Source organism: Drosophila arizonae, chromosome 4, assembly GCF_054131065.1.
Source record: "Drosophila arizonae isolate 15081-1271.41 chromosome 4, UAZ_ARI_1.0, whole genome shotgun sequence".
Lineage (NCBI taxonomy): Eukaryota > Metazoa > Arthropoda > Insecta > Diptera > Drosophilidae > Drosophila > Drosophila arizonae.
In genome coordinates, this window is record NC_142924.1 from 3,121,552 (window position 1) to 3,149,316 (window position 27,765).

Sequence of the window (27,765 nt, forward strand, 5' to 3'; positions counted from 1 at the left end):
TTAAACTGAAAAGTTAAAATCTATTTTGAATAGAGTAGAGTAATCCGTGTATATAGTTTCTGCTGTCTTTGCCTTGCTTGATAAATACTAAATATTTCAAATCTAATATGCCTTTATTTAAAGTAAACTTTCATTGAAACTTGAATAGATTTGAGCTTATGTCATGCTAAGGTCATAGAAAATCAAAGTCAATCAAGCTCTGGATCTACTGCGCTGCGATGCAACGCAAAAGCAATTCGCAGTAGATTTATCATAGCTAAATAATGACAGATCAGTGATATTTTGATTTAGCTGACGTTTTTATATTTTTGATTTGTTCTTTCTTTTTTTTTATTATTTATTTTTTGTTTTTAGCATTTGTGGAATGACAATAATTGATTTTTATTTTGTATTTTGTATGCATTTGGCTGTGATGCCCAACCAATGTGTTAATCTGTAATTAAAAAGTATTTTATTGAATTTGTTCATTAATTTGTTTACTTAGCTTGCGTTGCGATTTCTTTTTATTATTATTATTATTATCTTATTTTGTTGGCGATTAGGATAGGTTTAGAGGCGAGAATCGGATATAAAAGCAAACGGCGTTGCGGTCAATGGGTTAGTAAAGTGCAGTCAAGTGTTAACCGAACATGCAAGGCTCTACCCTGTTCTTTGTTGTCGTCTGCCTGGCGGGTAGTTGCGTGCTCGCACTGCCCCGGCCAGACGATGCGCAGGCGGAGGTCATTCGACTGGAGACGGACAACAATGGCGTCGACAAATACTCATTCAAGTGAGTTCTGATTACATTGCGCATGGGAGCTCGATAGATATACATAGATCCTTCCACTTGGCAGCTACGAGACGAGCAACGGCATTGTGCGCAGCGAGGAGGGCGTGCTGAAGCCGGGCGTGGGCGATGCCGAGGGCGTGCTCACTGTGTCCGGCTCCAGCAGCTGGACGGCGCCGGATGGCAAGAAATACGAGATTACCTTTACGGCTGACGAAACGGGCTATCATCCCACCATCAAGCTAGTTGCCTAGACACTACAACGGATCCCAGCGGAACACCACGAAAGACACAACACCAAAAATATCAAACAGTTGAAAACATTTTTAATTAAAATACAAAAAAATAATGCAATTGTTCCACTTGAGTAAAAAAGAAAATTTAAACTTAAAAATTAAATTTAATTTTAATAAAAATAAAAAGCTATGCAAATTATATATATTTAATCCGAATCAGTGTAATAATAACTGCCTATATGCATATACATACATATGCATATTGAGCATTGTAGATAAGCCAAAAGCTATGCTAATTATTCTTTTATTGAAGATGCAAATCGTCAAATCACAAATGCAAATCAAATAGATCTGATGGCTACTCCGGCATTTACATAAAAATCGATGCTCAAACATATGCACATATATTATCAATGCGAATACTCTTTAAAAATGGGCATTGAGGGTAAACGCATTTTGAGACGCTTCATATTCCGTTAGTATAGTTTTTATTGTTTATATGTTTAAATTTGTTGATAGCTGCTAGGATAGAGTAACTCCTAGTTGAATTAGCTTCTTCCATGATCTCAAACAAACAACTATAAATAGCTGCCTGCTCCATTAGTGGATGTCATACAATGCGTGACCTTCACAGCTGCTGTGAAGTCTCGTGCGCTTCGGAATATTCAGTCCGCCGGGTGGTACCAGATAGCCAGTAATGGGATAGATATTCCTAAATAGAACTGCTCTTTCAATCTAGGTAATATTCTATCTGTATATATTATGGAGGGACTGGCTCGCCTTCTGGCCATTCAAACATTGTCTCAAACTAAACTGAAATTCTCAAAATGCTATATAAAAGAATTCCCCGCTAGATATAAATACATTTTGAAAACAAACAAAATAAAGAAGCAAGGAAAGTTATAACCCGGATCAGTGTGCTAAATAACCACTTTTAGTTTCTATGTAGCTAGATAACTGACCGTGTATATGCGCTAGAAGTTATGCTAATGGCTAGATTTTTGATTCCTAATTATTGATTTGCATAACGTGTTCTAGGTCTGAAGCGAAATGAAAAGTATTACGTAACACTGGCTGGCTGATGGCTGGCTGGGCCGCATCATAAAAGCCGAAACTCGATTTGCATACATACAAACATACACACGCATACATATATAGTAGGTGCATATATATTATAATTTGTATTATTGTTATTTTCTTTTTCCGCGGTCTTCTTCTTCTCGTTTCACGCGTACGCACCGTGCTCGACCTTCGCGTTAATTTTGCATCATCAACGGAATTCGCAAAAATTTGTGTATGTGAAAAAACGAGTTTTTACTCATTTTTGGTGGCAATTTGGTTTCTTTGTAATTAATAGGTACATAATGAAAGCTATGCATCCACAATTTTTGGGCAATTAGCAGAGAGCAGCGAATCAAAATCGAAAATCAAAGATAAAAATTAAAAAAAAAAAAAAAAAAAAAAAACATTTTTCAAGGTCAATTTCACAAGCTGTAAATATGTATAACCATAAAAGTTGAAATACGACTGATGTGAATGTGTTTCAGATGATACTAATTGAACTGTCGGAAATAAGCTGGAACATTGCTCAACACTGGTTAGCTAGCTCGGAGTTTAGCCTTAGCTAACGTAAACATATTCCTAAAGCCATAAAGTCAATTCAAATTGTTTTAGATTCTACAAAATATTTGCATAAAGATCAATAACCTTTTTCTCTATATATATATATTTTTTTTTTTTATTTCTCAATCATTTTTAAATTCCTTCTTTTATAACCCAATTATAAACTGAAAAAAAAAAAATAAATAAATAAAATACAAAAGAAGCCAAAATTGTCTTTAAGATTAGCCAGCTTTGTAAAAATCTCTCATATAAAATAATAAGCACTTGAGTTCACTTTGCAGCATTAAACAAGTCATGCACAACAAATCAAACAGAAACAACAAGGCTTCAAGCTACAGCAACAATGTTGACATATAGCCAACTGCAACAAAGTATAAAGGTTTGGGTCAGCTGTGAGCTTCGATCAGTCGCAGCGAGTGCTTCGATGCGCAGCAACCTGTTTGCTTTGATTGCTCCATTACGATTAGAGGCAATTGGTGGATATTGAATTACCCTAGTTTCGTATGGCGTGAAGCACTTACGCCGATAGATCTAATGACCACATAGTTATGCACACTTAAATGGTGTGAAGAACTCAAACTAAATGAGTGCGAATTGATCGAAGATGGATGCAAATCTATGCAGATAGCTGCATGAATTTGAGATGCAAACTCCATAGACATTTTAACGATATGCGTGTAATAATATGAATATAGATATATATATAAAGAAATATACGTATATACATATCTGTATAACATCTATATATCTATCGCAAAATATATGATGATACATTGATACAAAATGCAGATAACTAGCTCTATTCAATTAAGAACCGAGCTTTATTTATGTATTTAAAGCCTTACCTATTGTTTATCCGCATTTAACGGTCAGAAATAACAAAAGAAAAACTAAATCGAATTAAATTTGCCACATTTTGTCTCTCAAATTCACGACAAATAATGGAAGAATAAAAAGTTCATCTGAGACAGACTATCAAATAAATGAAATAAATATTACAGGGTATTTGTAGTTCATCCCACCACCTATAAGTATGTGTCAAGTTGCCATAGCTCGCACTTGGCAATCAAAAGCCAAGTTCAACTTTTGGGCTTCATTTTAGAAACACAATCAAAACAAAAGACTTAGGCAACGAACTTGAGTATTTTTCATTGCATAATTTTCGGCAGTTGCAATTAAATCAAAATAATGTTGCTTATTTAATATGTTATTGAAGTAGCTGCAGTTGCAATCTATATGCAAATGAAGCGCACAGAAGTGCGCTCAAAATATACCTTGAGCTTGACAGCAATATTTTACGATACAAGAAGATAACTGACAGCTCACTCGATGCATCTTCGCAGCATCCGGCAAGTGCAACGCATCTCAGGACAGGCTAATTAATGATGCATGCCAATCGAACTCTTCCTCATTGCATTCACATTGTTGACAACTGAGCGCGGCATCAATGGGCAGAGCTGATAAATCATATTGAGCGTCTATTTATAAAGCCGGCCAAATAGTCTTCAATTAGCCAATTGACAGAGAACGCGTTGCCTACTCAGTCCTCGCAGGTGCCAATAAATATAGTTATTACCTGATTCATGTATCTTCCAATTCGCTACGAACTATGCAAATCAATGGCATAATGACAACTTTTGAGAAATACCAATAATTATTTATACTGGAGTATATGAGGTGTTCTCTCAATAACAACAACTTGTGTATACCCTGTAAAAATTTAACATTTTTAATAGGAAATTACTTGTAATTATAAAAAAAAATTAAATAAAATAAAATTGAATTATAAAATGAAATAGAGCTATATAAAGTATAAGTTTAATTATATTAATTTAAAAAAATATATTTTAAAAATAAATATACACTAAACAAAAATATAGAAAAATTTCAAAAAATATATATACAATGAGAAGGAAAATGTATTACCTATAAAATAATGCTCCTAAATATTGTGAATTATTTTATTATTATTATTTTTGATAGCTTTAATTATATACATTATATTTTATATAAATATTGACCTCTTTTGAATTTCCCTACTTTTTGCAAAACCGACTTTATAGGCTTTAGTCCCGATTCACATCAACAAACCATCTAGAATTCAGCATTTCAGAGCTGGTTCTAAACATGTTCACAAATATTTCAAAGAATGAAAGAGATCATAAATATCTATATACTCAGTTTGTTTATTATATCTATATCTACATACATATTTTATATCTCAAATCTGAAATCTTATCACCTTAGAGTCTGCCAACTGATGAGTATAAACAAACAAATTATCAAAGGGTATTCAGTGAGCAGAAGCCAGGCATGAATGAGGTAGCTGAATTGCTAACTCACCCATACACACACGCGCGCACGCACACCGACAATATACATACAATACACAGCAGTCTCTGTAGCTGGCTCATCCAGCTGTAGAAGCGGACAATGTTTTATAATGTTTACCAAATATTATTTAGTTTGTCAATTGGTCGACGAACATCGTGGGGTGTGTTTCAGCTTGTCGCCTGCTCAGCCGAGAGACGCGTCGCATAACGGCACAGCCACGCATTAATTAAATTTCAAATATAAAAATAAATTATAGCAATATATAAGCTGAGTTTAGCTAAAAAAAAAAGTCAATTAAAAGTTAAATAAATTAAAGCAGCTGCAAAATGAGCCAAATGTTTTTGGCACTCGCTTGTGCAGTAAGTGTTCAGTGTGTGTGTGAGTGTGTGAATTAATTTATAACTGTTTAATTTATTTAAGCTGCTGACTTTATTGTGCTGTCACAGTCTGCTGGCAGCCACTGTGCGTCCCTACAAGTTCGGCTTCACCATAGAGGAGCAGCAGCATCGGTCCGAGAGTCGAGGTGAGCAGCAGCAAAAGGATTAGTTTAATTGATTATTTAATGTGCAATCAATTGACCCACATACACATATATACAGATGTATGTGTATATATGTAAATTGAGCTGCATCATGCTGACATAAAAGGCATAACTGGCCATTGTGCAACTGCCACAAACCGAGACGCAACTGCCCCAACGGCTTGTGCAATACACGTTTAGAGGTCTCTAATTGCTGCAGCTGCTGACACCCGACGTGCTGCGGGTCAATATCAATTGAAATGCCTCAGCTCCACAGCTCCCCAACTCCACAACTCCCCAAGTCTCAGTGTTGGCCCCAACTCTGTCTACAGCTACAAAGGCTGCCGTTTTGTTTTGTCTGCTTTTCGAATTGGTAATAAAGTTTTTCAAAAACTTAAGAACCCCTTCAATTAGCATAACATGTAGAGTCAGCGGTGTTCCATAGCATGTCTTGACATATTTATGGATTTTGATCGTTATTTTTATCGTTTTCATATCGTTTTTAATACGAATTCAAATGGCCGAAAATCTCAATATTTATAAATATATATTCCTCGGTAAAGCAGCCAACATCAAATGCCAGAGTTGAATGTGTTAGGAAGCGCGCACAGACAGACAAATCGCTTGAGTAACTTGCTGTGCACGGTCTATGGAACGCATTTGCATTTGCATAGAGAATGAATTATAGTTTTGGAATAGTTATAATTTTAAATCGTAATCGTTATTAATAGACGTGGGAGCATTCTTGAGGGAGTTTTCTTCTATAGGTGTTGGAAATAACGGTGAAGCTGAAGGTCAATATATTTTTATTTTTCATTATCATTTAAAACAACTGTTTCAAATCCTAAAAATATTACACAAAATAAACAGTCAGGGAAAATATAAAAAAATATAAATTATAGATCAAAATATATTAAAATGAAAAAGAAAATATATATAAGACAATAGAAAAGTTAAATATAAAAAAATTTAAAAAAAAAAATATAGACATAAAAATATGAAACTAGTCAAGCTGATTTTTAGGTCGAAACAAATGTGCAAAACGCCCAAATTTAGCTCAAAAGGCATACATGATTTAATTTAATAGCTGAAGGTCGACAGCCTTTCTGATCAATGACAATGGCCCGGGAGTAGCTATCAATTATTTCAATTCAGCAGTTCTGATCAATACAGAGACTCTGCCGCATAGCTATATCCTATGGGTGCAGAGTACATATACATATATACAAACAGATTTTTGGAATTTAATTAACATGAATATTATTAAAGAAGAAGTGGCTCGGAAGCCTAAAAAATACCAAACGAGACTATGAGATTCCTGAACATATAAGAAACATAAAGATAGAAGATAAGTAACTCAAAACATTTGAATATCTAAGAATATCTCTCACTTTTTATATACATAGCTACTAAAGTATCCCATTCCTATTCAAAATCTTTACAATCAAGCAAACAAAAAAAAAAAAAAAAACAATATTATTTTCTGCTAACTTTTGATATTTCAAGTGACATTTGAATACCCTATATACTAAGATCTTACACAGGCCTTAACGTCTGAGTCGGCCATAAAGAATTGACAACCGATTATAGACATTGAAATAATACAAACAATCGCGCAACAGGCATTAAAGCGTTTAAAGAACGCGATCGGCGCTCGATAAGTGCGAAACGAAACTCGTTTAGGCTCGCCGTGAGCGCAACAAAAGCAAACCCAAACCAAGACAAACTGACTGTGTCATGTGCTGTACAGGTGGGTGGCTTTAGTTGTAGCAGGATGTAGATGCTAAGTTTTCAGACTGAGCATAACTCTCGACATATGTATATTCGCCCCCCATGCGCTTGTGTTGACAAAAGAAGCAGCGGCAGAGGCAGATAACAAGATGACGATCAGCATCATAACACAACGGCTTATTAGATGATTATCTTTATAGCCGAGCTTCAGCGCCTGTTTGGCTGGTTTGTCAAACGAATTATGAAAAAGAATTGAACCAGTTATGCTTTCTGAGCTCCAATAATGAAGGTAATTTATGGAATGTTGTCACAATGCCCTGTACCTGATACCCTGGAATACTACTAACCTTTACTTCAAGTGTTTGCCAAACTGTTGTAAAAATTTTAAATGATATTCCTGATCGCTATCGATTCTCCGTGAAAGTCTGCAGAATATTTTCTTATTTTTGTAGATCATTCAGAATATATATCGCGAATTATTAAGGTAATATTAGTTATATATATATAGTATACAATATAGTATATATACTATATATCGTATACTTTCCAATATGTTTCCCCAAGAAAAAATACGATAAATATCGATAACACATCATCGTGTGCTCTAGTATTACAATAGCATTACGATTTCAAGGGAAAGAGAATATAGTTGATCCACCAGCACTCGGCAGCTACAACTTACAGAGCATAAGTCGGTTAATCACTTACGACTAGGCCGGCTTAACGCGCCTATGAAATGTTAATCAGTTTGTTTTCCGCCCTTTTGACAGACGAGAATGGAATTGTAATGGGCGAATTCGGCTTTATCACCGCCGATGGCATCTACCATGTAACTGTCTATGCGACTGACGAGAATGGCAAATTTCGCATCATCTCCATGAAGAACTTTCCGTATGCGGGTCCCAAGGCGCCCAGTAAGTATAGAAGAAGAAGAGTGAAGTGCTCCACTTGTGGAGTCTCAGTTCAAGAGGCCCCTCTCTTTGCTAGGACTGCACAATTTATGTTTGCTCATAATTTATCTCACTGACAGAGAGCCCGCCGCCCACGACGAGCACGCAACGCACCCCGACGCCTGTGACCAAGCACAATTTCCATACGGTCGCCTGTTCGGGCTGCTTCTTGGGCAACTCCTCGCCAGAAACGAAGAGCAACCCTGCGAGTGCTGAAGGCAATCGCAGTACGAAAAACGAGATACGTCCGCTCTCGCAGCCGCTGTCCCCGGCGGCAGCCGCTGTGCCAGGTGAGCAGTTCATAGGTCACACGCACACACAGACACGCACACAACAGACACACACACAGAGTGGAGTGCTTGGCCAGGCGATTTTGGAGAATGCGGATGCTTTGCAGGAGGCATCCGTACATCTGGCCATTCTAGCTGAGCACCCGGATTCGATTAGCTCTCAGCTGACACCAGGAGCAGCACCCACGACTGCCACGCCCACAGATGCGACGACCACACTAGCACCGGTGGTGGTCAATGCGCAAACTGTGGCCTTATCGCATGCCATTGCCAAGGTGCAGGGTATGCTGGTAACGAGCAGACCCAGCACCTCCGCCTCAGCGCCGCTGCCACAGCATCTGCTACCAGAGATCATTCTCAGCTCTGCGGTAGAGCAAGTTCAGAAGCTGGCAAGGATTCCGCTTGCTGCGACGGGGCCAAAGGACTTGGCTAATTTTGCCTTTGGACCACAGCCAGGAAATAGACAGCAGCAGCAGCTTCATGGAGCTCAACGCCTCAATGAGAACGTGGTGAAGTCCGTGAAACAGTTGGTGCTACCAATAGCCCATAAGACAGTGGAGCGCTTGACCAGGCTTCCGCCTGCATCAACTAAAGCCAAGGATTTGAATAGCTTTGCCTTTGGTCCACAGCCAGGTAATCAGCCGCAACAGCAGCTGCTGTCCAACAAGGCGCTCGAGGCTCAACGCCTCAATGAGAACGTGGTGAAGTCCGTGAAACAGTTGGTGCTGCCAATAGCCCATAAGACGGTGGAGCGCTTGACCAGGATTCCGCCTGCATCAACTGAAGCCAAGGATTTGAATAGCTTTGTCTTTGGTCAACCACCAGCGAACAGGCAGCAATTGCCGTTAACCAAGGTCGAGGCGCAGCTTCCCAAAGGAAATACGTTGCAACCATTTGCAAAAGTAGAGCTGCTGCCCAGGATTACGCCAGCCGCAACGGGATTTAAGGATATTAAAAACCTTGCATTTGGAATTTTGACCTCTAGCAAGCAGCAGCTGCCCCCAGCTAATGCTAAGCAAGGCTTAGTCAAGGCTCCAGGCGTCAGTGGCATTGGACTAAGCAGCTTGGCACTGCCTGGCATCGGGAATCAGCAGTTGAAGGATAATACTTTGACACCCACACCGCCACGTCCTAATCCCATTTCAGTTGCAGCAGCGCCCAGTCCAGTTCGATTCGCAACATTTGCGCCAACTTCTGATTCATTGTTAAGCACACAAAAAATAACAACACCAGCACAAAAAACACACACCGTTGCACACACACAGCCACTGAGTAAACCAATTAACCAATTTGCATTTCAATGAAACTTAAACTAATTTAAAATTCAATAATCAATAGGTGTTAAGTCAGTTCAACAACCAATCAGTACAGTTGGCAATGCGGCAGCTCGACCAGCCGTGACAGCGACCCAGCAACAACAACAACCAACGCGTAAGTTATGACACCAATCAACTACTCGTTAAGTTTATTTACTCTTACAAATATTCACAGCACTAACCGGGGCTCAGCCAAACCAGCGACCGCAACCAGTTAGCAGCAGCTTTGCCAATTTAAAGCCTAGTAAGCCTAGACACATACCCTTTCGTTAACTCCTATTTATATTTCATATTTTCAAAGACGTAGGTGCAACTCTGTCGCAACCAGCTACAGGCAACTCAGCCAACTTCAAGCCAAGTATGTAATGACTGCTTTATATTTGTTAAGTTTCATTTACTTCCATATATTTACAGCCTTAGGTGGAACTCAGGCTCAGCAGAGACCGCAACCGTCAGGCGGCAGTTTAGCAAGTTTCATACCAAGTAAGCCTAGACAACTACCGTGAGCGTTAAGATATTTTACGTTTTATGTACACTTGCAGCAGCAGCAGTTCAGCCAGCCGTGACAGGAACCAAGCAAATACAACCACCAAGTAGCGGCTCAGCAACTTATACGCCAAGTAAGCGAGTGCAACCAAAATTCCATTCGTTAATTATAATAGCAAACGGTTTGTTTTCAGCAAACACCGCACCGCAGTCAGCAACCAACAAAGCATCGAAGTCAACAACCAGCACAGGAGCGGCTGGAAGTGCTGATCTATCCGGCGACTTGTACAAATTCAAATACCTGCTAGACTACAATGGACACGAGGAGACTGGTAGCCGGAATGGCGATAAGGTGGGCAACTACTTTGCCATCGGCGACGATGCTGTCGAGCGTATAGTCGAGTATATTGCGAACGAGTTCGGTTTCCAGCCGCACATCAGCTGGCGCAAACTGGAGGGAAAAGAGGCATCACTGCCTGCCGAGAACTCCCTGAAGCACTACGAGTTCAAGTGGTTCAACAAGGACTCCGAGTAAAATAATAACTATGCCAATTAGTGACAGATTACATGTAAATAAAGTAAAATGAAGAAAGGATTAGAAAAACATTCGGTTTGTTGTTCTTGAATTGGGTTTCAATTTTTGTTTTGTGTTTTTTTTTTTTTTATTTTTTTTTTTTATTATTATTATTATTTTGTTAAAGGTATTCCACTTAAATCAACTTAACGCTTACAGGGAACAGTTGGGACTAGGAGTTGGGGTACACAATGTGGGCGTGGTGGTTGTTTTTTATACTTAGCTATATAATATAATTTGTAAAGTTACATTCAGAATTTAAAAATTGTATACATTTAGATGTAGCATAAAGTTGCGTATCTCAATTACACACACATTTAAAAATTACATAAGTACATTTATAAGTATCGATACCCAATGCGAGGGTACATATATATATTAATATTGTTAAACTTGCGCTTAAAAATTCTAAATATTTTTTATACACACAGAAATTTTGGATGTTAGTTTTAAGACTATATATATTGTTTTTTCTTTGTTATTTTTGTTTTTTTTATTGGATTATGTATTTAGGTTAGAAATTATTCAAGAGATTATAACTGTACAATCAACTATCACAGTCAACCATATAGAACTGATAGAGAATATTCCAAATATTGTAGATATTAAAAGACAAGACAAAAAAACAATAAACTATATTGAAAAACAAAATTTAAATGGTAGCTAGACGAGTGCTCGCATAGCTAATACCCTGTACCATACAACGGGTACAGGGTATGGCACAACTTAAAAATATTCTATGCGTTCTTAGATCTAGCTGCTATATATTTGTATATTTACAGTTCGCTGTTAACAAACAGATTCTCTATTAAGCGAAAAATGATCGATAACATGTTATCGATTGGGCTTACAATTAATATTTTGAGGCGTTAGTCGCTCGAGCAGAAAGACATTGAATGAATGATCCATTAAGACTTGCTTATCGCTTACTATTAACAAGTGGCAAATGCTAACAACAATTCAAAATATTCCATATACACATATATCTATATATTTGTATAGGTATATGTGTGTATGTATATGTGTATATATGTATTTATATACATTCATATTTGTAGGTATGCTAGCTTATAATCGATTATTTATACTAGAACAATTCTGAAGATTTGCGAAATTGTTTTCGTATTGGAAAACTATTTTTGTTTGATTCTCATATGTATATTTTGTAGTTAAGAGTTAAACCTATGGAAAAACAACGTCTAACTAAAAATAGTAAATACATACACGCACACACGCACTCTTACATACACCCATCACATACATACATGTATATAATTATGTATTTGATCAAGACACAAAATATTAGACTCTATCGTAGCTGAATGATATTTACAGACACATGCGTCACACTGAGCTCAGATTTTAGCTGATCAAGAATATATATATTCCATATAATGACCATTATCCACATAGCCTCTTGCACATAGAATCTTGAAAAACTCTTAAAATTCGCAGCGATTACTTTAATCAGTGATGAGAATAACAATGATTGACTGATTGATACCTCAAGCTAAAAGAGCTGAAAGATTTGCACTACAGTTGGCATTTACATAATAGACAACAGATTTCTATCTACCATAGTAACATGTCTCAGTCAAGCTGATATTCTCTCTGATATTATGTAGCCCTTCAAATAGCAAGAATATTATATACTATGTAAATTTTCTTGATTAGCATCAATAGTCTAGAAATGGAAAATGCGAAAGAAATCAATTGATTTGTTCATTCATTGAAAGTCGGTTTCTTTATTCTACAATCCCAATGAACTTTGAGTTTCTTTTTTCAAACAGGTCGATGAATTTACAATTATCGATTATTTCTGATCATAAGGTATAGAGATCTTGCCTGGCAATATTCTTCGAACTGCTTGACACGCTTTACGCTTTTCCCTCGCTTGATTTGGTGTTGCAAAGACGTTCGTCAAGCTTCTCTAAAACTGCAATTGCAGTTGTTACCATAGCTAATACGTAGAGCTCTATACAAATCTCATCAGAAGCAATTCAGTTGCATATCAAGTAAAATGAAACTTCTTCTGTGGTCGCTTACGATATTGCTGTGCATTTTGGGGATTTACAGCAGAATGCCCACACTACGCTGCTTGAGAATTGGACGAAGCTGCGTAAAGAGTTCCGAGTGCTGCAGTGGCAATTGCTTTAAGTCACTTTTGTGCGTGAAACGTAATAGAAGAAGCAGGAGATAGTAATTTACATACATAGGTTTTTACAATTTAAAATAAAAAAACACTGCTCGATTTTTACCAAGAACAACATGTGCTGCAAGGGCGAGTGGCGCGGAAAGCGAATCCCTGGTGTGGCAGATGACCATGGAAGGGCATGGTCTTGCCTAGAGCATTGTATTGTGAAACAAGAACAAGAAACAAGATCTACAAGTAAGTAGTCCAGCTTCAGCTGCTTTTATACCTACTAAAGCAAACGGATCTTCATGGAAGCAAAGCTCACAGGGGAATATCAGATGCAAAGCTCAGCTGCTGAGAGATGATAATGAACTGGACTTTGTAGCTGCTGCTGGGAATGGTTAGCACCATCGATGCTGATGCATGCCATGAGTGCCAGCCGGGTTGCAGAGAGTGCATCAAGCCCACAGTGATGCAATCTCTGGTGGCATGCCTGATCAGCCTATCTACTTCAAATGGTTCTTTCGCTAATGCCTAAGAGTAAAATCTGCTGCTTTCACTAGAGTATGGTTTTTCTTCGCTATTTGTGTTTGTTTTTCTTTGATTTTCATTTGGTATTTTGGTGGTTTTGGTTACACTTACAATAAAAACGTTGCCTGCTCGCCTTTGACGTCCACGTAGTCGTAGAGCGAACGCTCGGCATAGTTGCCGGCGTAGGCCAGGCCGCCGCTGCTGCCGTCCAGTGCTGAGTCGCCGGCGGGCGTGGCCGCTGGCGGTGGCGGGCCGGCGCCCAGGCTCAGCCCGAACTTTTCCAGGTGGCATCATTTGAGCAGCGTGGGCAGGCTGCTGTTCATCAGCCGATTGCCGACGACCAGCGAGTTGAGCGTCGAATTGCCACCGCCTACGCCCACGCCGACGCCCACACCAACGCCCACGCCCACGCCCATGCTCATGCCGTGCACGCCCAGGCCGAAGCCCGGACTGCTGTGCGCCGGATTCTGAGCCTCCAGCACAGAGCTGCCGGCCGCATTGCTCGAGAGATGCGAGTGGCCTGTGTTCAAGTTGTTGCTGCTGCTGCTGCTGCCGTTGTTGTTGCTGTTGCCATTGTTGTTGTTGTTGTTGCTATTGCTGTTGTTGTTGCTGCTGCTGGTATTGTTGCTGGTGGTGTTGCTGGTGGTATTTGTTGCCGTGCTGCCAAAGCCGCTCATAATGCCCGCGCCGCCGGCGACACCGACGCCAACGCTAACTGCGCTGCCGCTGCTAGCGCCGGCATTGTTCTCATATTATGATGGTCATGCATAGTGCGGATAGGAGCTCAGGTGCGGCGCCACATGCGACGGGGTCACATGGCCCATCGAGTGCGGCTGATACAAATTGGTAGCAGGACTGCCCCAATTGCCCCACGAAGCGGCCGTGGGAAAGATGGAAGCTGCAGCGATAGAGAGGCAAACAGAAACTAGTTAATAAAACACTCAATCCCTTTGGCATCTGCTCACGCACCTGAGGACGAGGTCATGCCGTGATGCGGACTCATAAACGAGCTCAGCTTGGCGCTGTGATGATATGGAGTCATGAACAGATCGCTCTGATACTTATAGGTGGGATCGCTGGCCGCCGGCTGTGTGGCAGCCGCCAGGCCCTGGAAGTCGAACTTGTACGCGTAGCGCTTGCCGTGCACCTTGGTCATGATATTCTTGTCATAGTAGTATCTGCAACAGAAGGGGATCATCAAATCACAATTAGCCAGCAAATCGATGCAGTGAAATAGCAAAAATCTGAATGGAACTTGGGTTCACTTCTCATTCATGCCTTGAGCTCTTTAATGCTGCCCTGCGCCCTGCTGCCCTGCTGCCCTGTGGGAAAGCCAAACAAAGTACTGGCACTGGCCACGTATAAATAATTACAAAATAATGCTCGCTTTATGCGTTTTAAGTTAATTTGCTGACATTAAGGCGATTTGGGTGCTAGAGACTTTTGCCAGTGACGCCCTCGCCCTCGCCCAGCTCCAGCCCCAGCCCCACCCTGCAGCTGCCACCCTCAACAGACAGGCGAGCCCAACCACAGGTCGAGCTGCCCTCAATCTCTGGCCCTGCAATTAAATGGCGAACGCCTGGCGCACAAACTCAAACAGTGAAATGCCGTGGCTCGGGGCCAAGCCAAATTGCTTGGGCAGAAAGCCAAGCGGCGGGCAGGGAGTGGGACTGGTGTGGTGCTGCGAGGCGCGGGCGTTGTCTTCGGGGGCAAACAAGACAGACGATAACAGACCGAAATGTTGTTTGTCTTAGCTGACCGTGCCAGAAAAGTGATTAAGTTTACAGCCAACTGCGAAAACTAAACAAATATCTGACTGATCTCAAATAAATAAATATTATGGGCTGGGAGTGCTAAGGCTCAACGTATAGTTACACAATAATGGTACATTTGGAAGCAAATCAGGTAAATCACATTCTCTACAGTGGCAGTTGAATTTAATTTACACATTTTGAGAGAGAGAGAGTGAGAGAGAGAGGCAAAGAGAGAACAAATTGAATTTGAATGAGACAAATTATGCTCTACTTAACAAAGTAATGTTATTACTCTGCTAAAAACAGTATGGTAACAGTATGCTGTAATCTGTGCTGATTCTTATACTCATTTACGAAAGTGAAATGATTATATTATTTATTTAATTATTTTTTATTTTATTTTATTATATATTATTTAAAAGTAGAGATTGATTTTGAGTAACTTTTTTTAAATTTTATTTTTAAGTTTCTTTTTTGTTTGTTTTTATTTTTTTTATTTTGTAAATTATCTTCGTCTGTCTCCTTTAATATCTAACAATTTTTTTTTTTTACATCCCTCTCTGGCATTCACTTTTTTTTTACATTTCCTCACAATATCACTTATACAATTGCTATGATATATTCTATATAAATGACTCATAAAAATTATATTTTTTTTATATACATATAATCATTTTAATTTACATTTACTTTAAAGACAATTGTCACACCAATACATGAACAGCTCTAATGGGGGAAAAAAAAAAAACAGAGTCTTTAACAAATGTTTTATATTACTCTTTTATTGTTAATTCAATTGAAATTAGCATAATTGCTTTAAGAAGAAATATTAATTGAATCGTTCTGCTTTCGCTGTTCGCGTCATTTTATTACGTTGTTCAGCGTGTCGAATTGAACTTTTGCAGCGACAAACATAAAAAACACCATTCAAATTAATTTCGATTTCAATGCTCATTGTCATTTTTTCGCTCGCTGCGCAATTGGCCATAAATTATGCCAATTAAGGGCATAAATTAAAGCTGCACAAAAGACAATGAAGCTGACTCTGTCTCCCATTCTTTCGCTCTCGCTCTCTCTCTCGCTCTCTCTATATATGTATCTCTCTTTATCTCTTTATCTTTAACAGCGAACAAACAATCAGAACCAATCAATGGCTGCTGATGGACGCGGGCGGAACAAAGCACACAATCAGCGAGACAAACAGCAGAGCAAAAAGGATTAAAGTAAAAGCCATTTACACATATCTCTATCTCTGTGTGTGGGTTGATGGGTGTGGCACGGGCCAAGTGGCTAACAAAAGGGCAGCTGGCTGTAAATAAACATGCCAAATGAAGCATTAAAGCACTTGTCCTTGTTGTCTTTATGTGCGGCTGCCATCCACAGGCTCAGCTGCTCAACTTTCATTCACACACACACACGCACACATATGACGACATATATGTATTGCATACTTTGCGATGCTCACATTTCTTAGCCCACATGAAAGCCGAGACGGCAACTGAGTTCAATTGAGCTGAAATGTGTGAAAAAAAATAAAATAAAAAATAAAACATAGAGAAATAAGAAAGAGCACAAAGAAGAACGAATAGTGAATGCACTAGCAGAGGCATGTATATAAATACATATTTGTATACATCAAATTATTTATTGAGTATCATTGAGTAACCATAGAAGTAAGAAGAACGAATATAGCCTCGTTTTCAATAGAATCTCTCTGAAATTAGTCTAATACAATCTTATATACAATCGAGTCTCGATAATTCGTACCCCGCTAAATCGAAAATCGCGTTAAATCAAAACAAATTCTATCCCCTTGCAAAAAAAATCGTTCTCAATAATTTTCGATAAGTTGAACTTTTGCGTAAGTCGAAAGAAAGCTGATCCCCTCGCCCTTTCGATTTATCGAGATTCTACTGTATATATATGTATAATATATCTTCCAGCTGTTTGCCATCAGCTAACATATCAGCAGATGTACCTATGGTAAGAGCATAAAAAAAGGATAACACGCAGACAGACATGAGTATTAACAGAGTTAGAGATAGATAGAAAGAGAGAGAGAGAGAGAGAGATGGAGACACAAGAGGCAAGAGGCAGGCCTTCATTGAACGTGTCGACGCTTCCGCACATCATCAAACAAAACAAGAGCAAAAAAAAAAAAAAAAAGGCTTTCCTTTGCTTTGTTGTCGCTTATCCAACACTTTTTACATTTATTTACATGTTGATTGTGCCCGTGTGTGTGTGTGTGGGTGTGAGTGTGTCTGTTGCAAATTGGCTGTCAGGATTCTTCCACTTGAATTGTCAGCTTCTCCTTCATTGGCACTCATTGGCCAACTGATTGCAACTGACAGTTTTCAAGGAGCCAAAAAGGGTTGCCAACATATACTAAAAAAAAATAAACTGTATAAAATTCCTCGATTTAAGTCCTGTGTGCTTAGCAAATTGACCGTTGCGCAAATATTTAAATAGTTGTGCATATGTTGCTGGCAATGCGTTGAGCAAATAGCACGGAATGAAACCGAACAGTTGGCCGGCGCCTTTGACCGGGGCGTGGCTGTGGCTCGACCAGGGTTGGGTCAAGCAATCACATTCCCAGCAATTAGATTGCCAGATTTCATATTTTTATGAGTAGATTTTTTTTCGATTTTATTTCTATTTTATTTCTTGATTACATTTCGACGCACAAACACAAGTTCATATTGAATTTGTCGAACGGGACACGCCCACATGTTGGCTGTGTAGGTAAACGTTGGCTTATGTTGAATACTCGCTCGTGAAGTTCGCTAAAAAGTATATTGGCTTTATTTATTTAGCGTAAAAACATGAGAGCTCGAGTAGGAGGGGGATTCGCAACAGATTAGATTAGAGGGAGCATAAAATATTAGATATATCTATTGACTCTCAGGACCTAACTAGTTAAGGCATACTACAAGAGCTCTATAAAGTCGTCAAACAGTAGATTGCATAACAAATAATCTTTGAAAAATCTGTTTAGCTATCTTTCTCTATATTCATCGTCATATATCGCATAATTTATATAGACTTTTAAGATTATATTTATATATATTATATATACTGATAAATTAATGACTACAAATTTCAATTTTCCATCATTTCATCTACACTTTTTCACAGTTTTATATTTGATTTACATTTCTGACTGTTGCCTGTTCTTGTCCAACAGTCGTATCTAAGCTTATCTTATAAACATATCACTTACGAATTCTATAGCTAGTTTTTAAGCTACTTTACAGCATCGCTCATTGTTATCAATTGTGCTGCACAAGCGAGCATCAGGCAGTCAGCTACGCCCTCCACTTCTTGTCAGCTCTATCTGCTTCATAAGCCGCCTCCTTTACTTTTTTTTTTGCTATTTTCTGCGCATTTAGTGGGCCAATTGCTATCAAAGCAGCTAATCAGCCTCGAATCGAATCAATCGACAATGATGAGACTCAGATTTTGCTCACAAATTGGACACATGCCCACATTTTGCTGGGCAGAGTACTCTTGGACTAATTAGCAGCACTTGAGCGCACAAAACAATATAAATAGATACAAAGAGAAAAAAAGCAACCCCTGTTCTATGGAGCAATTGTGTGAGACTTACCTCAAGGCGCGACTCAGCTTGTCGTAGTTCATGTTGGGCTTCGATTTGCGCTCGCCCCAGCGGCGGGCCACTTCGTCGGGATCGGTTAGCTTGAACTCGCCGTTGGTGCCCTCCCAGGTGATGCAGCTGGCATTGTTGCTGTCCGACAGCAGCTCGAGCAGGAACTGCCATAATTGTATCTGTCCCGAGCCTGCAACAGAAAATATTACATATACATATGGAATATATACACGCTATATGTAATAGAAATATAAAGCTATTTAATGCCAGTATTTTGGCTGCCTAAATGTCCGTCAAAAGAGCATATCCTTTGGCCCCGCTGGCCCCGCTGGCAGGCTGGCAGGCTGGCTGCCATGGAATTATGTAACATTGACTGACCCGAAAGCTAAGCATTTTGTGGCATGCAAAAGTGCCATAAAGTATTTCCGACACGCTGCTCAACTCCCGACAACCACTTGACCAGCTCGCCGAGGGGCATCTGCACTCTGCAGCTCCCAATTTATGTAATGCCACAGAGCAACAAAATTTTTATACCCTGAACCCATTGAAAATGGGAAATCAGGGTATAATGGTTTTGTTGAAATGTATGTAACAGGCAGAAGGAGGCGTGGCAGACCCCACAAAGTATATATATTCTTGATCAGGGCGACGAGCTGAGTCGATTTAGCCCTGTCCGTCTGTCTGTCTGTCCGTCTGTCCGTCTGTCCGTCTGTCCGTCCGTCCGTCTGTCCGTCTGTCCGTCTGTCCGTCTGTCCGTATGTTTGAACGCGTCGATTTCCGAAGATATAAGAGCTAGAGACTTGAATTTTTTTTTAAAATGACCGTATATACAGCGCGGACGTCGAGTTTGCTTTTAAAATTCGATAAATCATCCCGTTATGTTTTTATCGAGTAAAAACATTCAAGTTCAAATCAGGTGCCTCTATAGCTAATTGTGAATGATTTTTCTTTTTTCAAATTTCTCAAATATTCAATATAATATGTAGATCATATGCTGAAAGTTTCATTAAATTCCGTTCAGTCAAAAATTAATAAAAAATAATCAAATATTTGGCCAATTAACAAACGCACGTGCAGCAGCTACAACAAAAACATTCGTTGAATCACATCAGCTGTTAGTTTCGTTTAGTTTTGGTAGATGGCGCTGCAGCAGTGAATCTATTTGAGTTTTGCCAGCGCCACCAGAAGGAGTGGGGTGGCCTAGTGTGTTAGGTGCATGACGCTCGATCAAGAAGTCGCGGTTCGAATCCCGATCGGTGCAACACTGATGTTTTTTTTTTTTTAATTGTTTCAAAATATTTTTATATTTTCATAAATACGTTTTCTATTTAATTTATATTTTTAAATACACCGAAATTGAAATTTTAACTATACTTTATGTGCGTTTTTAATAGTTTGGTTATTCTAGCAGATTCTTAGAATCACATCAGCAGTTAGTTTCATTTAGTTTTGGTAGATGGCGCTGCAGCAGTAAATCTATTTGAGTTTTGCCAGCGCCACTAGCAGGAGTGAGGTGGCCTAGTGTGTTAGCAGCATGACGCTCGACCGAGGAGTCGCGGTTCGAATCCCGGTCGATGCAACTGATGTTAATTTTTTTTTAATTATTTCAAAATATTTTTATATTTTATTAAATGAGTTTGGTATTTTATTTATATTTTTAAATACATCGAAATTGAAATTTCAGCCATACTAAATGAGCATTTTTATTTGTTGGGTTCAGGGTAGTATCTAGTCGAGCACTCTCGACTAGAGTTTTCTTACTTGTTTATTTTGGGATTTACGATCAAGTCAAGAAGGGCCGAAGGAAATGGTATGGCATGTAAGTGCAAGTGAAAGACAGATAAAATATGTACTAAATGATATTTGGCATTCAATTGAATATGTATATGAGCGAAAGAGGCTTCTGTATATCAATTACTATATGATATCTAGTATCAGATAACAATAAATTCTAGAGCGCATAATTATGGTAGTGAAATGGAGATATTTCTTGTAAGTTTAATGTAAGTCAATGTTTCGGTAAAGTAGGCTAATAAATTAAGGTTAATTTTACCTGCAAGTTGAATTATACCAGGTGGCATATCTAAACTCCTTAATGTTTCATATAGCTAAGAGGAATATTTCACACAATCAAGCACTAGCTCATGACCTCATATTCAACTGGGAGCTATCATAAAAATATACCAAGGACAGCTAAATATTGTCATGAAATATTATATATGTATGATTTTTGTTTAAGCTACTCAGCCATAGCCTCAGCACATCTTCAGTTGACCTTTGATATTTTAGCAGCTCAAATCAGAAACCAAATGTCGTCGCGGTCGTTACATAATCTCCTTCTCTCTCTCTCTCTCTCTCCCTCTCATTTTATATATTTATGAGCACACTTTGATTTTTCTTTTGTTGTGCGTGCTAAAACATTTACGAAATTATGATTTTCGTATTGTGCAAAGGATTCGACACGCATTCAACGCAGACATCATAAATCGCTTAATCATTTGGCAATTAGGCCCAGCCCCAGAACAAACTCTCGCTCTCTCTCTCTCTCTGTCTCTCTGTTTCTTTCCCTCTTTGACTCACTCTATCTTTCTTGCGTAAAAAAAGGACTCACACATACACAAAGCCTGCTTGCTGGGGGTTGAAACCCCTGACAGCCCTGGGAAGCTAAAGTTGAGTTGAATGTCGTCCTTCGGGTGGTGGCTGAGACACGAGCTCTGAGCTCTGAGCTCTGAGCTCTGAGCTCTGAATTCTGAATTCAGTTTGTTCATGTGTGAGAAACGTCATGAATATTGCGTTAATTGCAAATCATGGTCAAGAGAATGTGTTAAGTGCCAGCACGACAATGATGATGATGATGATGATAATGATGTTCTTGATGACATGAGTGATAGCTCAGCCAGCTATGTAGGCGTGCCCAGCAATTGACATGCTATTAAAAGTCAAAGACAATGGGCCAAGGCATTACAGTGGGCACACCTAATGACGGCCAAAAAAATGTAAGGTCGGATAAGTATATTTTATATATGAAAAATTAGCTTTGTCTTTGTTTAACTTTGTATCAAAAATATTTCAAATGCCAAATATTTTTAAAGTGACTAATTTACATATTTCATTATATGTATAGCTCATATTTGCATGCATAAAATATAAATAAATAGGTAAAGCAGTAAGATATTCATGCCTATTATCAAAGACTACATTCTTTAGATTGATATTCTCCTATGATTTAAGACTAAGCTTAACAATTTGATTCTCTTTTCTACCATTCAGTTGATTGTTGGGCAACTTTTTTATTTGCTTAGATGAAATTGAATCGAAATACGTTTTGCATCACCTCGCCTGCACTTCCATAAAATCTAATTCAATTTCCTTGGCATATTTATCTTCAAGCTTATCCTTTATCACTGTACAGGCTAGCAGGTATCTTCAAGTCGGACACGCCCTAATTTGGCCTCTGCTGGCCAATTTGAGGGCAATTTGGTCACAAAGGCGTTGACGCCGCCGCCTCTAAGAAATGTTAATTTTATATATGTGCTTAACGAATAGAAAAAGAAGAAGAAGAAGACGACGATGTCGGAAAGGCAAAGTAATTAGCTGCAGGAGCAGTGGAAATGTTGCTTTGATATGCCGACAGAGGCTGCAGGCTCCCAACAGTTTTTTTTTCTCTTTGCCTTTTTTTTTTTAATTACAAACAAGTTTTTGTGCTGTGGCTGGCAATTATGTCACGACTAGAGCTAGTTTTAGGGTTTAGTGTTGTTTTTTTTTTTTTGTTTAGTATGTTTTGGTTGCATGCACAGGCTGCAGCTGTGTCTGCCATGCAAATGAGACGCGAGGCAGGAGGAGCGCAGCGCGAGCTCGGCAGTTGAGACCGGACTTGGCTAACAAAGCGGTTCCGTGTCCAAAGGAAGCCATAATTAATCAAAAACAGCATTTTTGCCACCCAAAAAGCGAAAGCGCACACACATGTGTGTGTGTGTATCTATGTGTGTGTTGGGGTCATGTGTATGTGTTTTTCTCAGTGAGCTTTTGCGATTAACTTGAAGTTGAAGTCAACTTGGCAACGGTCTAAGCCTAAACAACAAATGCAGCACGCAGACTGCGCGAGAAAGAGACAGCTGGAGACCGAGCTAGAGAGAGAGAGAGAGGAAGATATGCCAAGTGCAAAAGAGAGGCAGCTATAAATGGGGAGCAATGGCGTTCGGCGCGTGTAAATGTCGCGCCGGAAAATGTTGGGCGTCTGAGTTTTTATGCTAATTCCGTTCAAACGCCATGTTTGTGCGCCGCCTGGTTGGGGCGGGGGCGAGGGCGGGGGCGTGGTAAGGCGGCGTGTGGGCATATTGGGGGCGATTATTTAGAGGGGTGCCAAGCCACACACCAGCACACAGACACACACCCGCACAGACACACACACAGCGTAGCGGTCAGCAATGGCGGCAAAGCTCACACAGCCGCAGGATCAATAAAAATTATTGATTTTGTTTCAAACTTTCAGCTGCAGCTGGGCAAAAATTCAATTAAACTTTAAAAACTTCTGAGTAATACATAAAACTGTGTAATAGCATAGTAAAACTTTACAAAACTGTACTAAAGCGAAAGTTACGATAGCTTTGGAGCCAAGCAAGTTGTAGCTTAAGCAATGGTTTAACTGACATTTATAAATTAAAGAATTTTATTAAATTATCAAAATTGATTTTAGATTTACTTAAGTTTATTTCAAAAATTAAATAGATGTTCATTAAATTTAAAGATATATGGAGGATTCCTTACTTTCGCTTACTTAGTCTTAGGAATAAATTATTAAATACTATAGGAATAATTTATAAAATAATTTAAAAAAAAAAAAAGGCAAAGTCAAATATTTATTTACTGAAACAGTATTCCATTTTACTCCATTTTCCCTACTACATATTCTCCTATACTATATATTCTCCTATACCATATATTCTATACTATATATATTCCGGGGGATATACTTTATTCGTGTCTAGTTTAATATTTAGATGTTTTCTGCTATAGTACTTCCAAATTTTCTACGATTCTAATAGATAAATCTGATAACTATAAACGCTAAGGCTGAGAATGAATCTATAGCCCATATTTCAAATCTGTATGATAGAGGCGAAAGGCTTTGCGTTCATTAGACCCTAACATCTATCTAATACTATAATCATAGCTTATGATACTCTATCCACACTTTATGCAGATAAATATATTCTATTCCAATATCCTCATGTACTTACTATACATTAATGTTAACTTATATATTATATGATAAAATCTGTTATTTATGTATGTATATCTAATGTAGAATATTTTAAGATATATATCATCTATTCATAACTTTCGAGAATTCCTCTCCCTGATGCATCATTCCTCGATTTTAACTGATTTTTTGTATGAGTTTCATTTAAGCCATTAATCATAAGTGATAGATGCACACCTACTTTTTAACCCTTTGTTAAGTCCCTTTTACAGCTAGAGACTACTTTATATGTATGACTGACTATATATACATGTATATAAATGTATGTATATATAGTTTTTGTAAAGTCAGCCTTTGGGCGCGTGCTGCAGACAAATGCAATTCAAGTCAAATAACGAAAAATAATTGCCTGGCCACGCCCACTGCAGCGCTTAGACACACGCATGCGAATAATAAATGTATTCCGAAAATGAAACAGTAAAAAATGCACAAGTTTATAACACCTTTCGCATAAATTAGAAAGGCAAGTAAAAGCCCGCAGGGTTGAGCGCTTTTCGACTTTTTGCTTTGCATGGCGTGGCATGCAACGGGTTAATTTGTTAGGGTGCGCCGAATCTCGGCCAGAAATTGATATGATAATGCAGACAGCGAGACAGAGGCAGCCAGAGAAACAGAGGGTGAGAGAGAGAGAGAGAGAGAGAGAGAGAGATTGGGGAGTTCCTTTAACGTTTTATACGTTATTCAACTTAATCTAAGCACCTGTATCTTTATGCTTTTGTGATTTCTCAAACTCACCTGAGCTGGCGAGTCGGCTGCTGGTGGGTCCGAACATTTGATATGGATCTGCAAAAGAGGGTGGCAAGACATTAGTTTTTTACTTTACGCTTAAATGTGTGTGTGTGTGTGTGTTTTATGCAAATGAAGGACCTCTAATGAAGGACCTGCCAAAACGGAATACATTATGCATAAAAATACAGAAGGAAAAAGAATTGTGTACGTGGGCAAGTTGCGTTTCCGCTGATGAAATGAAATGCATTACCAAAACTGCATAAAGGTGTATGTGTGTGTGTTTGTGTGTGTGTGTGCTTACATATACACAGATATACAATGTATATATATATATATATGTATGCCTGGCATATCCATTTCACTTATTATCCGGCGCGCGTTTCCTGGCTGAGAGCAAAGCGAGAGAGAAAAAACGTTGCATACTTTCAAGCGCTGGTTTAGAAGCCAAGAGAGCCAAAGGTTAGCGAACATTTTCGATGCAGCTACAGCATAATCCCACATAATTCGCATCATAAGCGCATATACATGAATACATTTATACACACACACACACACAACTTGTATATGTTCATGTGCATTGTTTGCTGGCGTCTTTTGTTCTCAGTGCACAATTTAATGCGCATAAACAGGACCGTCGGCAGTAAGTCGCGCTGGCACGCGTCCTTTTCAGGCACGGCCGTCAAATTTGACAGCAGCGAGCAAAAAATATAATAATAATAAAAAAAAAAAAAATGAACAGAAATAGAAACAGAGAACCAGAAAACCAGAAGAGCTGAAAAGCAAGCCAAGTTCTCGGCAGCCTCGTTGGAGTGCGTCTGGGACTGCGCTCTAATTGAGAATCCTTTATGGCATTTCAATTGTTTCCATTACGCTTCAACTGCGGCTGCGACTGCGACTGCGACTGAGGCTGCGACTGCGAATACTTTTGTTTCCATTTCCATTTCGAGTGGCGTATTTAAGGTTTTGATTTGCGACAGTATTTTCTGAGGGTCTTTTTTTTTTTTGGACTACACTTTAAAGCAACGGCGCGCGCTCTCGCCGAGAGTAGGGGTAAGTGTAAAGGGACGATGGAGTGGACGGCATTGAGTGGAGGTATGTGTTTCAATACATTTGGAAGAGCAGTATTGAAAATAAAAAAAAAACCAACAACATCGAGTGCCCGAATTTCAAGTGGCTTTGGCAGCGTGCGCACAATTTCAATTGAGAAACTTTATTAGTGTTGGTAAACAGCCAACAGGCACTGTTTATATTTGAATTTGGGCTAAACAATGCGGCACGTGAGCTCAAGCACCTACTCTTAATATGCCTTTAATGCCGCAGCGACTCAAACCTTTGCTTTGTTTTGCATAAAGCAAAAACTACACACGCACACACATATATACATACATATACAGAATTTATTTGATTTACTCACCAGGTTGCCGTAGTTGTGAGTGCGGATCATGTTTAATGCTCAAGGCATTCGAGCTGTAGCCTGCAAATATTACAAATGAATTTGAATAATATTAGAGCTCTGAGTGGGAAAGAGAGGCACATACATTAGCATACAAATAAAATGTTGAATATAGAGTAATGAATAAAGTTATAGCTGAATGCATTTAATAGAGATAGATGTTATCTATATATGCCGTCCAAAATTATAAGCGATTCTTTGGGAGATAGAGGTAAAGTCCTAGCGTATGTGTGGATGTTTGTTATTAGCATTAGTATTAGTATTGCTGTTAGTACATACATGTAATAGTAGTTGTATTTGTATAAAATTTTATTATTATTAGTATTATCAGCATTAGTATGAGTATTGCTATTAATACATATATGTATTAGTAGTTGTATTTGTATAAAAATATTCTATTAGTATTAGTAATGCTATCATTATTTGTCTTAGTGGTTGTAAAAAATATTATATTAGTATTAGTATTGCTATAATTATAGATAGAGGTAAACTCCTAGCGTATGTGTAGATGTTTGCATTTGTATTAGTATTATCAGCATTTTTTTTTTCTTATTATAATTGTTTTAAGCGCTGAATCTGTACAATGCATGTATAGTACCTCAACAACACAGTTAGATTATATTACATAGAGCCTAACCTACAAATATCACTAAACTAAACTAATGTATTATCAGTTTTAGGTTTTAGTATTGCTATTAGTACATATATGTATTAGTAGCTGTATTTGTATAAAAATATTCTATTAGTATTAGAAATGCTATCATTATTTGTCTGAGTGGTTGTAAAAAATATTTCATTAGTATTAGTTTTGCTATAATTATTTGGTTCAGTTTCAGTATTATTATCAGCATTGGTATATTTATACTGCTATGAATGCTAGCATTCGCATTGGACTCTCTGATGAAAATGTAAATCTACTTGTTAAGCAACGCGATCAGTCGGGCTAATGATGTCTGGCTGTGTGTCTGTCTGTGCTGTAGTAAATCGCATTAGACTGCCCCAGGCTAGGCAGCCAGGCGTAAAGTCAACCAGTTGTCAGTTAATATTGCGATGCCCACAACACTTGTCATTTCGCACAATCAAAGGCATCAACTCAACCGCAGCACACAAACATTATCATAGTTCTGTCATCAAAGCAAATCAGAGCCAAAGGCTACACAGGAGAGGGAAGCTGCAAGAGCGAGAGGGTAAGGGAGAGAGAGGGAGAGAGAGAGCGACTGTGATATGAGCAATGCGGCAGGCGTCGGGCTCTTTCATTTTAATGGAATATGATTGTATAGAAGGCAAAACAATGCCGCTGGCAATTCAATTTAAAATGCGATGAGATCTCGACCAGAGCGGCAGATGGATAGAGAGAGAGAGAGAGTGCGAGAGCGGGAGAGGTGTGTCAAAAAGCGTTGAAAGTTGCGGCAAACTTCACGCTCCATACAAATTAAAGCCGCAGGCAAAGGACACAGGCGGGGGGCAA

At 38.7% G+C, this 27,765-nt stretch overlaps 3 protein-coding genes across 5 annotated transcripts in view; 2 read left to right on the forward strand and 1 right to left on the reverse strand.

Annotated features, from left to right (window-relative positions):
- Nucleotides 1-583: 583 nt before the first annotated feature.
- Nucleotides 584-1,212, forward strand: Cpr65Au (Cuticular protein 65Au). The gene is made up of 2 exons (XM_018008660.2): nucleotides 584-769; nucleotides 834-1,212. The coding sequence occupies exons 1-2, from the start codon at nucleotides 630-632 to the stop codon at nucleotides 1,018-1,020; spliced, it is 327 nt and encodes a 108-aa protein (XP_017864149.1). The 5' UTR covers nucleotides 584-629; the 3' UTR covers nucleotides 1,021-1,212.
- Nucleotides 1,213-5,079: 3,867 nt separating this feature from the next.
- Nucleotides 5,080-10,858, forward strand: l(3)mbn (lethal (3) malignant blood neoplasm). 2 transcript variants are annotated; one of them, XM_089467706.1, is made up of 10 exons: nucleotides 5,080-5,318; nucleotides 5,380-5,482; nucleotides 7,981-8,124; nucleotides 8,241-9,722; nucleotides 9,789-9,881; nucleotides 9,942-10,010; nucleotides 10,068-10,124; nucleotides 10,181-10,249; nucleotides 10,309-10,386; nucleotides 10,447-10,858. In XM_089467706.1, exons 1-10 carry the CDS (start codon nucleotides 5,286-5,288, stop codon nucleotides 10,785-10,787), a joined length of 2,469 nt encoding a protein of 822 aa, XP_089323832.1. In that variant the 5' UTR covers nucleotides 5,080-5,285; the 3' UTR covers nucleotides 10,788-10,858. The 2 variants fall into 2 exon arrangements, with proteins under 2 accessions (XP_089323832.1, XP_089323833.1); XM_089467707.1 differs by having other exon boundaries at nucleotides 5,081-5,318; nucleotides 8,241-8,450.
- A 3,394-nt stretch (nucleotides 10,859-14,252) lies between these two features.
- The window catches only part of Ets65A (DNA-binding protein D-ETS-3), a 34,161-nt gene continuing 20,648 nt past the window's right edge, over nucleotides 14,253-27,765 (reverse strand). For both annotated transcript variants that reach the window (XM_089467709.1, XM_018008657.2), the window contains 5 exons: nucleotides 26,259-26,318; nucleotides 24,851-24,898; nucleotides 18,853-19,042; nucleotides 14,461-14,669; nucleotides 14,253-14,389 (listed from right to left, as the gene is read on the reverse strand). In XM_089467709.1, the coding sequence (XP_089323835.1) occupies nucleotides 14,253-14,389; nucleotides 14,461-14,669; nucleotides 18,853-19,042; nucleotides 24,851-24,898; nucleotides 26,259-26,318 (644 nt within the window). The remainder of the gene's footprint in view (nucleotides 14,390-14,460; nucleotides 14,670-18,852; nucleotides 19,043-24,850; nucleotides 24,899-26,258; nucleotides 26,319-27,765) is intronic.

Excerpts from the sequence above, each read along its gene's own strand:
- Cpr65Au (XM_018008660.2), top strand. The coding sequence starts at position 630 with ATGCAAGGCTCTACCCTGTTCTTTGTTGTCGTCTGCCTGGCGGGTAGT. Across the intron at positions 770-833 it reads GTCGACAAATACTCATTCAA|CTACGAGACGAGCAACGGCA; the intron begins GTGAGTTCTGAT and ends TCCACTTGGCAG.